The following is a 14,061-nucleotide window of genomic DNA, read 5'->3' as shown; positions in this document are numbered from 1 at the left end:
TATTAGTCATGTAAGAAACGTATAGAGCAACTTATCTTCACAATTAATTAATATTGCCGCAAAAAAGAGAACCAGCTACATTTGCATAGAAAGAGCACAGTTTTGTTAATATATTGAGAAAAAAATGACGAAGATAGAACCTCTCAATAGTACAAAATAAAACTTGTTTGTTATGTATTTTAAATAACTCGTATCAAAAATCATGTTTTGAACTTGTTTGATTGATGAACCACGATATTATGTATAAAAACCTAATCTGAATACGTGAAACAGCACTTAAACTGAAAACTAAGTTTTTCTTTAAAAACAAGTGCAAACAATCCTAAACTAAGCATGCACAACAAGGACGTAGGCAAGAATTCCGAAATAACGTTAATATAAAGAAAAGGTGAAACTACACATTTTTACAGAATCATGTCGGACACTTGCAAGTTTATTGATGTTTCTCATCCTACTTCTCTTAATTATTTCGTTACGGATTTCATATATTAGGTACAAAAACACAGAAATTTAAATCTATCTTTTGTCTAGAAAGTTTGTTGGATTTTGTACAATGTTGCACGAGGACTATCTGCGCTAGCCGCCTCTAGTGATAGACTATAGAGTAAGGCAGCTAGTTGACAGCCGCCTCTAGTGATAGACTATAGAGGAAGGCAGCTAGTTGACAGCCGCCTTAGTGATAGACTATAGAGGAAGGCAGCTAGTTGACAGCCGCCTCTAGTGATAGACTATAGAGTAAGGCAGATAGTTGACAGCCGCCTCTAGTGATAGACTATAGAGGAAGGCAGATAGTTGACAGCCGCCTCTAGTGATAGACTATAGAGTAAGGCAGATAGTTGACAGCCGCCTCTAGTGATAGACTATAGAGGAAGGCAGATAGTTGACAGCCGCCTCTAGTGCTAGACTATAGAGGAAGGCAAATAGTTGACAGCCGCCTCTAGTGACTAGACTATAGAGGAAGGCAGCTACTTGACACTACCTCTCACCAACTCATGGGCTACTCTTGTCAGACCGAAAAGTGGGATTTAATAGTCACTCTTATAAAGTTCCCAGACTCTAAGTGCAGAGCATGATTTTCTTTTAGCATGAGACGCGAACCACGTAACCTCAGCACCACAGGTCGTAACATTAACCCTGGGACCATGCTCGGCACTGTCTCGAAAAATTTAAGTTTGTATTTATTTTCAATCCCAAACTTTAACGTATATATGAACACATCAAACTTCAAATAAGTAGTCTCAATAATGTGCTTAACTTCTCCTAAATTCCTAAAAGTACTTGATAACAAAAAGTATGCTTTTGAGGCTGCTAAGTTGTGCCACTGACTTTATATAAGTATAAAGAAAAGATTTGTTATTTTCATGAAACTATTTTCCTTTCAGTTACAAAAACACACACAATAAACAATTGCATTGTTGTGAAAATAGTAGGGTTTATCTCAATATTGCCTTTATTTTTTTATATTAATCCTTGCATGTAGGTATAATTTTAATTCAACCTCTGAGCAAGTATTTTTTTATAATATTTAAGCGTATCTTACTTTTTTAACGGGATCATTTTATGAGTAATTATTGTCGTGGTGATATTTACATTTTGGGCAAATTTGAAGGTGTTTCTGATCTACCAGTGCCATTATTATTATTCCAAAGCGAAAAAATAAACGATTTATATTGATTTCAGAAGAGTCTTATTCAATGTCAAAACTTATAAGATATAATGGAGTAGTTAATGTATTGTGTTCCAAATTTTTCTTAACGAGTGAACTTATACTTAAACAATAATTTGCTACAAGAGAATTAATAATTCGTTAATAATTAGACTCTATGCTATAACTAAAATTCTGAATTCATTACATTAGACTAAATTTTTCAAGTTCTTCTAACTGAACTTCCACCTGTCCAATTTTGGAGAATAACTAAGCATAATATAAATAGTTGGTGACTCATTATTTACGGCAGAGATAATATACGTAAATAGTTGGTGACTCATTATTTACGACAGAGATAATATACGTATTATGACTTTCAAATACACATTTTAGATTATTATGTCCACATTTTAAACTGAAATCCTCTCTGTCTTCTTCTCCAATTTCTTACTATGAATAAGCTTATTAAGATGTGAAACTATAGATTAATCCCAGCAAGTTTAGAATTATACTTCAAAGCATGTTTTGTCCCAAATCTTATGCATATCATCGTATCGCTGTTAAATATTTATCATATATCAACAACGTCACTGCTTTCATAAAGGCTTAGCGTATAACACCCAGTTTATCGAAAAATTTACCTTTCATCATCTTTATTTTCTTTCTTTCCTTTCTCCTACAACAATAGTTATATACGTGTAAAGAATGCAAAGTATTCGGTTAAAGAAATATTAAAACGTCCTAATAACGGGTAAACTCGATCAAAATATTTGTAGTTACTTTCAATCTTTTGTTTTGCTCGCTATTATTTCCTTTGGAGTTCAGCAGTAAGTTAAAAATATTTTTGGTGTAACACGTGAATGACTGGATTTGTAATCCGGTGTTTAAATTCCATTTAAATTCTTCTAATAGCAATAATTATCGTTTTAGACATAATAGGTTTCATTCTGCTCTTCGTGTAAATAAGTTATTGTTATCGATATTAGAACGCCAACTTACCACTCCCAGTAGTCCGCATTCGAGATCAATACAATCATGAAAATAGTAATATAGTTGTAAGTATATTGTGAGATATTAAAGTTCAAAAAACAAAATAAAAATAGTAATACACACACACACACACGAGGGCATTGGTAGAAGTAAATAACAGGAAACTGTTTGTTTGTTTGTTGCGCTCAATGTTATATGGGTGTTATCTGCGCTAGTCGTCTCTAATTTTAAACTGATAATATAAAGAGAAGGAAGGCAGCTAGTCAACAACACCCACCGCAAACTCTTGGGCTACTCTAATCGAATAGTATCATTTGACCGTCACACTTATAACACACCCACGGCCCCAAAATGTGGAGTGCGATTTTTTTTTGTGACAGTGGGACGTGAACCATATATCTTCCAATCCACAGTCCGGCACGCTAGCTAGTAGGCCATTCACAGTCTACGAGATATTGAACAATTAAAAATATTAACTCAATTTATTTTTCAAACTTGAATTTCTTGCATTAAACTTACAACTTAACTGTTTGCACAGAAAACATCTGAAGAGGAAACGTCCGAAACAAAACCTTTTTTTTTCTCCATCTTCGTGATTAAACTTCTAATTTCACCTGTGTCGATTGTAAATCGAGGTTCAATACAATAAACAATGTATCCCGCTCATTTATTTGGTCTTCCCTCATCAGATGCCTTCTTACTAGTGCACGTTTTGCCTTTCCTATATTGCAGTTTGTAACCTAGCTTTATTAGTATTTTCTTTATGTGCAACGCTTTTTTTGTTTTTACGGTTTAGTTATCTATAATATATATATATATATATGTTTAAGTATAAGATGTATTTAGCTAAAGCTTTAAGACATCAGATTATTCTTAGTGGTAACATTAAATATTAAACTAAGAATCATGCTCATGTGCGAGTTTAATATTTTGTATTTATAACTCTCTGTCAAAGTATTTTGCGCTCTTTAACCTTATATTTAATTTTCATCTACTGTTACTTGGGATTTGAAATTTCATATGTTGTTGTTTTCAAGTGAAACACAGAATTCAACGTAGCCTAATAGCTAAATCATTGCCGAACGATATGAATACTGCTGAAATCGTTCCTTATTTGAATAAATCTACCATAAATTCCTTGCTCTGATCATAATTTTTTTTCTGGTGTTTGAGTGGTTTGAGTGAATGTGAAGTACAGGAAATAAGTGAGTCAGACTCATTAGGATCGTAAATCATAACGCTAAATGGAAGGAACTATTGCGTATCATCTTTTATAATGAATTCTTTATATTGTTAGCTACTGATCGAGTTCTTAAGATCGCATCCAATATTTTTTTTTGGAAATATAACTTGATTTATATGATTATGGCAACTTAAATTGAAAAATATTTATTTTTTTACAAAAAAAGTAGTTATTCAAACGGATCAGAGATTTTTTTATAAAAGTGTAGCAGCATTTAATGCAAAGAAATGTTCATTATATAAATAGTGCAATTTTGCGAATCGTAATAAATGAAACTAACTTTAAATATAATATATATATATATATTGTTGTTGTCTTGCCACTGGCTTGGGCATTTATGGTCATATTATTTTCTGTTTGTTTTTTCTAATTTCACACAGTACGACAGTATTCCTTCAAATATTAACATGGTAATAGTATGATGTGGTAGCCTAAAAGGATTACCTCAACTACTGAATTACATTCAAAGGTACAATTAACCTACTCTAAGTTCTCTGATCTCACTGGGCTGCCGTAAGAAAGTGGATAGTAACCATACAAGCGTGATAAGATGTTAGTTTTACTTTAACTTGTTCTCTTTGTATCGCAGAAGCTAAGTCAGTTTACGATGAAACTATTAATGGGCTTTATTGGCTTCTTCTCAAAAAGTTTAACGACCAAGATATAGTTGTTTTCTTGACTATTGTGCGTTTTGGCTCGGGTCAGTAAGGTTATATAACCTTCATTTCCGCTGCGTATGGCTTTGTCTCGAAAACAAAAAGTACATGGAAGAACAACTTAAGGTTCTTGCTCAAAGCAAGCAAATTTTAATGGAATAAAAACAATTACTCTGCGTGGTTAGAAAACAAATATAAGATCATTTGTGGCTGTATAAAGGATGCTGGAGAACAACGGTAAAAGAAATGCTTATCAGACTAATCAGACTCTAAGTAACGGTAATTGTTTAAGTAGATATAAGTAAAAGATTACCCTTATAATGAGCTCAGTAATCTTTGCAACATACGAAATGTATTATGTATACAATCTCGGTTAACTGAATCTCACAGCAACAGAAATTAATTTATAAACCAAACAAAAGTTAATAAACAACGCTTCGTGGCTGTAAAGTTGATTCATTGATGTTGCTTGTTGGAAAATACTTCCCTACGTTTTACCATAATTCAGTTACCATGTCGTGACACGAGCTGTGATTTAAAAAAAGGAGTACAAAAATATTTTGACGTTTTAAGGCATTATATCACATGTAGAATGTATAACCCTATATAGATAACAATAGCGTTTTATATTTCCATTCAAAATAGTGAATAATTAGTTCAAAAAAATTAATCATGGAAATCAGTGGTTCTGATAATTAAACACATGTGGATGTAAACGATTCTGAATTAAAAAAAAATAATTTAGCTAAATGTGGTATGTAAATTTGTTATTAACGCACAAAGAACTTGTTGTAGATCAGAAAGAACTTCGTTTCCTAAATCTAGCTGCTAGTTATTATTGAAAACAGTTCAACATTTACTACAAACAGACAATCCTGATGGACCAGAAGGTGTCTAGCAGTGACACCAAACAAACAGAGGAAAGCACTATAGAGAAAGGAATAAAGGATTCTACAATACCTGAAACATGTGATACAAAAAATTTGAATGGAAAATTCAAACCAAAATCAGCAGTTTCAGAGAAAGATGCCAATCTACAACAGAAAGCTATAGACGATTACACACACGCTCAAGAAAAGAAAACCTTAAGCACAAGCGATAAGAAAGAGGACTTTTTTCAACTTCAAACAAATTCCACTCAACAAAAAAGTGATTCCACTCTCAAAAATAATTCAGAGACGGAAATTTCAAAAAGTGATGATAAACAACCAAGATCAACGTCTTCTACTGAAGAACTAGGAAACAAAACATCTCACATTCAAAAGGATACAAGTTTTATTGTAAACCCTACGCAGGAAGATAACAGAAGTGAATCCATGGATGATTCACAAAATGTAAAAAATGACAGTACTATTAAAGAAAAAGATGCTTATTTGTCGGAAAAGTTTCTAGATAAAACAGTGGCCAAAGATGGTGTACTCGCGGATTCCGCCCAGCTCAATGGAAAGGTGCCTTGTGAAGATACGTTAAGAAAAACTGATAACTCAAGTCTTTTGTCTGAAGCAGCAAAAAAAGGTGAAACGAATAAAAAACCTTATGAAACAAAATTACCAGAAAAAGCCAAACTCGCTCAGGATTCCGAAAGGCATGAAATAGATCATGGCGTGAGTAATAATGAAGTCATTTCAAAAAATGGAGTTGAAATTAAACAAGTAATAGAAAAACAAGATTCTGACTACAACTATATCGAGGCAAAAGTTAAACTAGATTACATGACTACAGAACGTTCTGAAAAAGAACCAGAAGTATCAAAACTCATTTCAGATCAGAACAGAAAAGGAGACGATCATGATCTTTCAACACAACAGCTTGCCTCCGAAATAACTAGCTCTATCGTTTCACAAGCGAAACTTACCGTAAGTGAATCTGGTAGCATTGTCAATGACAAAATCAGACAGGAATCTGAAGATATGAGTATGGATTTGAAGGAAAAACCAGACCTAAAAGATTCTCAAATGCACACGGAGCTCAGTAGCCATCAAATAAAATGTGAAAAAACACAAGAAAATAACATAAGCAAAGAGAATCGAGAAGAAGAAAGTAACGTGCTCTTTGAAAGAAAAAAGGACATTGTACAAGTAGAAAAAGACACGAACATCAATTTTACAGACCCAAAGGAAATTAAATTGGAGGAAAAACGGGACACTAAAAAAGATGAAGATACTTCTTTTTCGGTGGACTCAAATATGGAAGATCCTTATAGTGTATCTGAGCAGATGACTGAAGATACTTTTAAGAACCAACACCAAAAGGACAAGGATATAGCTGAACAAGTTATTCCTACCAAAAAAAACACTAAAGAAGAGGAGCCACTCAAACTAGAACCAGAAAAATCAAAATTAGGGGAAAGTGGCCATTTTACTTCCCAACAGAAAGAGCCTTTAAAAGAATTAAACTCAGAACTATGTGAACGACAACCATCAAAACAGAAAGTTATTTCAGAAGATGTAACTGATAAAAAAAATGTTACAGTTGCTACAGCAGAAGGCAAATTAGGAAAAGACGAATTATCAGCATCTGAAGAAGAAGTCACTCAAGAGAAAACAGAGTCACAAACACATGATTTGTTATCGAAGGAGGTAATAAGTGTTAAAATAAAAAATTATGACTTATCTGCCGAAGAAAAGGAAGTTTCTTTCATGGAAATGAAATCAGAAAGGGAAGAACAAATTGACAAAAAAGTGGATTTATTGGAGACCAAAGTGGGTAAAGAGAAGTCCCTACTAACAGAGAAACTAGTTTCTGTGATGGAGGCAAATCCAAAAGAAGATGAACAACCCAAAGCAAAAAAAGATTTCGAGGAAACTGAAAAAGAGCAATCAATACCAGCTGAGAAAGATATCTTAGAGGGAGAAAGTGCAGGAAAAGCAGAGCAGCCAAGAATAGAAGAAAAAATTATTTCAAATGGAACAAAATTTGAAAAAGAAAAACAATCTGTAGAAACAAAGCAAGAAGAGGTGAAACAAAACTTAGAAATAAAACATATTTTAGAAGAAATTAAACCAGAAAAAGAAGAATTACAAACAACAGGGATTGAAGTCATTCTACCTGAAATAAAACCGGAAAAAGATAAACTTCCATCAGTAGATATAAAAGTTACTCCGCCAAAAACAAGATCAGAAAATGAAAAACAACCAACAACATACATGAAAGATACTCCAACGGAAACACAACTAAAAAAGGAAAAACAACCGGTAGCAGATATGAAAGCTACTCCACCGGAAACAAAATCAGAAAAGGAAAACCAATCAACAACAGATATGAAAGTTACTCCATCGGAAACACAACTAGAAAAGGAAAAACAATCAACAATAGATATGAAAGTTACTCCATCAGAAACAAAACCAGAAAAGGAAAAACAACCAATAACAGATATGAAAGTTACTCCATCAGAAACAAAACCAGAAAAGGAAAAACAACCAATAACAGATATGAAAGTTACTCCATCGGAAACACAACTAGAAAAGGAAAAACAATCAACAATAGATATGAAAGTTACTCCATCAGAAACAAAACCAGAAAAGGAAAAACAACCAATAACAGATATGAAAGCTACTCCAGGAGAAATGAAGACAGAAAAAGAAATGTCAATAACAGAAATGAGCATTTCTCCAGAAAAAACGAAACCAGTAAAAGAAGATGAACTAACAATCGACATGAAGGTAATACCTGAGAAAACTAAACCAGAAAGTGATGAAGCATTAAAGACAGATATTACATTGGAAACACAACCGGGACAGTATAAATTGCAAGTAATGGAAAAAAGGATTAATTCAGTTGAAACCAAACCACTGAAAGAAGAGCTAATAACAACAGAAACGGAAATTATTATACAGGAAACAAAACCTGAAAAGGACAAAACACCTGTAGCAGAAACAAAATCAGAACCGATCGAGCTGTCGAGAATAGATGAAAAAGCTTTTTTGGAAAAGGCAATGTCGGATAAGAATGAACTTCAGTCACCAGATAAGGAAACTGTTTCAAAACAACTACCAACAGAAGCAAGAACTGAAATTTTAGTAGAACCAAAACAAGAAATGGATAAACTAACAGCATTAGAAAATCAATTTATTCCAGCAGAAACAAAAGCAGAAAAAGCCAAACAATCCCCACAAGAACAAGATAATTATTCAATTGAAACAAAAGCAGCAAGTAATGATTTGCCAGTGATAGAAAAGGAAGCTTCTTTATCGGAACCAAAATTAGAAAAAAGTAAAGTGTCAGAAACAGAAACGAAATCTACTTTAGTAGAAACAAAACAAAAAGATGAAGTGCCACAAAAAGGAGAAGAATTTTCATTAGTTGAAACAAAACAAGAAAAATATGATGTTCTGCAACAAGAAAAGGAATTGTCATTAGTGAGAACAAAGCAAGAAAAAGGCATACCTCCATCAACTGAATATCAAGGTATTTCTACGGATTCAACATCAGAAAAAGAGCACAAAGATAGTGAAGTCGAAACTAAACCAGTAACTGATCAGTTGCTAACAGGAGAAGCAAACATCATATTATTAGAAAAGAAACTAGAAAGTGATGAAGTTATATCAGAAAAGAAAATCGATCCTGTGGATATTCTTAAAGAAAAAGATAAGCTAAATCAAACAGAAGATGAACTTACCGTAGTAGAAACAATAGAGCAAAAAGGTGAACTACAAACAACAACAGAGAAAAAAACAATTTTGGTAAATCCAAAATCAGAAACCGATGGCATGAAAATGATAGAAAAGACTGATTTACCGATGGTAGAAAAGAAAATTGATTTATCAGAAGTGACATTAAAGAAAGAAGAGCTGATGAAACCAGAAGAAAAAATAGCTTGTGACAAAATTCTACTAGACAAAGATGAGCTGTTACAAACAGAAAATAAGCTTAAACCATTGGAACCAAAAGAAGAAATAAATAAACTGCTAACAATAGAAGAGAAAACTGCTCTGGTAGAAACTGAAGAAGTACAGGACAAATTGTCTTTAACTGTTGTAAATGGAGAACCCCCAAAACAGGATGAATCGTTAACAACAGAGGAGAAATTTGTTTTAGTGGACTCAAAAATAGAAAAGGAAGAACTCAAAACAGTCGAAATGAAAGTCACGTCAGGTGAAACACAAGCAAAAATAGATGATATAGCAAAAGAAACGACAAAACCTACTTCAACGAAAGAAAAACCAGAAAAAGAAATACCACAACACAAAGCCATTCCGGTTGAAACAAAGCTAGGAAAAGATAAAGAAAATGTTATAACAGAAAAGAAACATGTTTTAGTGGAAAGCATGCCAGAAAAGACTCAATTGCCCGTCAGAAAGGACGAAATAGTCTTTGAAGAAAATATATCTGGTGAAGGTAAATTGATCGCAACAAAGAAAGCGAGTGAAAAAAGTGACCTAAAGTCACCAGAAACTAAAGCTCCTGAAGAAGAAACAATATCGAAAAAAGCTGATACGTCAACAGAAGAGGAAAAGATTAGTTCAACAGAAACAAAAACTGATATTTCGATAGAACCGACAGATGAAAAAGGTGCTAAAATTGTATCAGAACTAATAAAAAACTCAAAAACCGAATTTAGACACATAGCGGTAGGAATTGAGCCACGTTTCATTCGAATTGCAAGCTCCTGTGGAGAAGAAACTGAGATTGAAGAAACTAATGAAACACGAGAAATTGAAATATCCGATGATATGGTTGAAAGCGATGAACAAGCTGCTACTGCTGGCGCTAGTGGCACTGGTGAAGTTGAACAACCTCAAATGCAAATAACAGAATATCAGTATACTAGTCCAGAAACCACTAGAACTACTGACAAAGAAGAGGAAGACTCTAAGTTAAATATAGATGATAAAGAGAAAATTTCGTTGACAAAGAAAGAACCTGAGAAAAGCAAAGAAGTTCCTGAGGCTCATTATAAAGATAAAATAGTGGAAAACTATAAAGAAACTCCATTAACACATTCTGATGACAAAGTAAAGGAACACGGTGAAGAAATGTCGCAAACAATAGTGACAAAAAGTACTCAACCATTTGTTTCTGATGCTCAAGTACCGGTCATTGGTGATTTATCCGTCACTGCTACCAGTGCGCCAAAGCAAACTCATTTAATATCCGAAAGTACAATACAAAATGATATTTCTTTAGACATATCTATGAAAGATAAGTCCTCAGTAAAAACTGAAGGTCAATTAGAAACTACTAGCAATAAAGAAGAACCAACTAAGGGCATATCTGGTGAATCATTTATTTCTGACGATAAAAGTGCTGACGAAGGTATAGATACAAGGATCCCGATCTCACCAACTAAAGAAGATGAAAGCGAAAACAACGTGAAAGATAAACCTATTGTTGGTTTAGATGAAAAAAAAGTAGAAAGTATACAGGAAAAAGCAGAAACAGCTGTGCTAGATGACGTTAAACTGAATGAGGTTGAAGGAATTAAACCTGTTGCACAGTTTCTAACTAAAGAAGCTGTTAAAGAAAAAGAAAACTTATCTCAAGCAAAAGAAGACGTTCAAACAGTAACAAAATCAATCGAGAAAGTAACAGAAGAAGAAGGGATAGCTTTAACTGAAGATAAAAAGGATAAAGTACCCAAAGTAAGTTATATTGAAGAAGGGGAAAAAATTCAAAGTCCAAAACCCGATGAAATTAAAGAAGTTGCAGACTCTGACACAGCAAAACCAAAAGTAGACATACCAAAAGAAAAACCCGAAGATAAAACCCCTGAAGGAGCGACAGATACATCGAAACCTTTAGAGCAAAAGAAGGAGAGCATTTCTTTCAAAGATCAACAAGAAAATAAATCTATCAAAGATCATTCAGAACTTGAAAAAACTAAAACTGATGAGGATATAAAAGTTGTAGAAGACAAAACTAATCTACATGATGTCCTCCCTTGTGACTCCACGGTTATACCAGAGAAACAAGATAACCAGCAACAGAAAGCTATTGTGAAAGAAGAAAAGGAAGCAAAGGGAAGAGAATATGAAGAAATACAACTTGTTAAAGAAGATGTAGACAACAAAGATAAAACAGCTGCAGATGAATTAGAGGATAAATATGTATTACGAATGCCTGTTGATTCACCGAAAAGAGAAATACTTAAGGAAGAGACTCAAGTAACAGCTACACTTGATGATAAAGAAGTCATAGGTAAAACTACTGCAAAAGACGAAACTGGCAAAACTGTAGAACCAAAGCACGATGAAAACAAAATAAACGTTGACAAAGGAACAGAAAAACGTGAAGACAAAGAAAGCAAACTTCAAGAGAAACATATACTACAACATGATATATCCCCAGATATTTCGGATGCTAAAGAAGTGAAACTACAGGATAAACCGCTGCCAGAAGAAACATCAATTGAAGATACAGAGAAACTAAAGGAAATAATCAGAACTGACGAACACAAAGAGGATAAACTGATAATATTACATGAAAAAGAACAAATTAAGACAGATGATAATAAAGTGCAAATTGTACAACCTATTAACGAAAAATCAACTGTGACAAGTTATAAGACAGAAGATCAAAAGGATACAGTAAATAAAGAACAGCTAACTACGTTAATGGACAAGGATCTGGTAAAAGAGCCGAAAGAGGAAGAGAAACAGACCCAACTCGAAGCAGAATACCCTCTGTTTGAAAAGACTGACAAAAAGGAACGTTCTATAGATACAGATATAGACTACACAACGACTACAGAAAAAATAATTCCTGTTGAGGACGATAAAGCTCTTCAGAAGAAGCTCATTGGAAAAGGAAAACTAGATTCCACTCCATCTAGTGTTCCATTGCAACTGGCTAAAGATAAAGTTGTTACAGAAGAAGTTATGGAGAATAATTTAAAAGAAAAACCATCTCTATTATCAGAAGATGCATATGTGTCAATAAAAAAGCCAGAGACCGAGGTATTGCTTTTAGATAATGATGCAGCAAAGGAACCAACAAAGCAACCACTGGAGGATAGCGATTCTCGGATTGATTTAAAGCAAAAGGTAGATGAAAAGCACTTTGAGGAAATAGAGGAAAAACAGGGAGATATACCAATACAAGAAACAGAAATAAAATTATTAAAATCTGAAGAAGATGACCTAATTTCAAGAGAAACCTCACCGAAAGCTCCTTCAACATCAACAGAACCTTCCAATGACAAATCACTTCCGACTTCACCGACAAAGGAAGCTAAAGTTAAAGAGCAACCAAAACAGTTCGTGAAGTCGCCCACAAAACTAAGGCCTTCCAGAACACCGCCAAAGACGCTTTCTCGAAAAGGTGGGAAGTCAGTTATTTGGGTTGTTTTGATCATAATATACCTTTATATATCTGATGCTAGTTTTAATGTAAGTTTAATCATGATTTTACATACATGTACTGCAGTGTAATTTATAGAATGCATGATATTTGAAAGCAATTATTTAATATAACTGTACTGTTGAACCTTTCTGTGCGATACTTGTTTGTATTTGAGGTTTTCTTATCTGTTTTTGAACACTTTTGTTTATGTGAGTTTCTGTTTATGGAAGTATTTACACGTTATTATTTCTGTGTCCCTGCCTGCACAAGCTTGTGTATGAGTGTATTGCGTGTTTCTTTTCTTTTCAACAAAGGTAAAATTAAAAATATAATCTGTGGCGTAAAGACCTAATACATTCTTTGATTCGCCGGACCCTATCCTGTGGACTGCAGTTCTGCTTATTCAAGGCTAATCAGCACAGGTTGAATCAGCAAACCAAAGAAATACAGTTTAGGGCTCTTATAATGGTGATGAGTGTATAACATTTAAAGTGGTTCCGAGTTTTTTAACTTACCATATAGTAACCTAAATTAACTTAAGTTCTATATGTTGAGTAAAACAGGACTAAAAAAATCCATAACTCTTGAGAATGTGAGTAGATATGAGTTTTTGTACGTGTAATGATTTATGTTTATGAGACTGTATTTGTATTTGAATAGTTGTGATTATTGGAGTATTTACTTATGATTTTTGTATGTGAAAGTATTTGCGTGTGAACATCTGGACTTGTAGAATAATGTTATGAGTCTCTTTGAGTGTACGATGTAATTTTTCTGGGCATGTCAGACGGTTTGACTAGAAACAAACCTTTTATTTTTCGGATGCTATTAATAATTACTTAACAGGGAACAGCACACAACTTCCCGTCTGACATTATGATCTGTAAACTACTCTAAAAGGAGTGAGTGTGACGTAAAATCTTGCCCTTAACATATTACATGTGACGTAACATATTAAAATGTGCATGCAGAGTATCGGGTAGATCTAAGTATCTGCTTTATTTCAGTTGTTTGTTTTTCAAACCAATTATAATATCACTGTATGCTTGATAAATGCAAAATAATTAGGTTTGATCAAACTAATTACTTAACACAATAAGATAAAATGATCGATTTAGCCAGTTATTTCTATTAATATATCATTAGTCAATCTGCTGAAATCATCGAAGTTGTGTCCTCGGTTGTTTCTATTTTTTCGGCTTCCTTCACACCCATATATATATATATATATATATATATATAGT

At 33.4% G+C, this 14,061-nt stretch overlaps 1 protein-coding gene across 4 annotated transcripts in view; it reads left to right on the top strand.

Moving 5' to 3' along the window:
• LOC106458063 (microtubule-associated protein 2-like) overlaps positions 1 to 14,061 on the top strand; it is a 61,965-nt gene that overhangs the window by 19,287 nt on the left and 28,617 nt on the right. For 2 of the 4 annotated variants that reach the window (XM_022384196.1, XM_013917519.2), the window contains exon 2: positions 5,407 to 12,796. In XM_022384196.1, the coding sequence (XP_022239904.1) occupies positions 5,416 to 12,796 (7,381 nt within the window). In that variant the 5' untranslated portion in view covers positions 5,407 to 5,415. Of the gene's footprint in view, positions 1 to 5,332; positions 12,797 to 14,061 lie in introns of all 4 variants that reach the window. The other 2 variants (XM_022384197.1, XM_022384195.1) reach the window with 2 other exon arrangements.

The sequence above is a fragment of the Limulus polyphemus genome, unplaced genomic scaffold, assembly GCF_000517525.1.
Source record: "Limulus polyphemus unplaced genomic scaffold, Limulus_polyphemus-2.1.2 Scaffold411, whole genome shotgun sequence".
NCBI lineage: Eukaryota > Metazoa > Arthropoda > Merostomata > Xiphosura > Limulidae > Limulus > Limulus polyphemus.
This window is presented reverse-complemented; position numbering and strand designations above follow the sequence as displayed.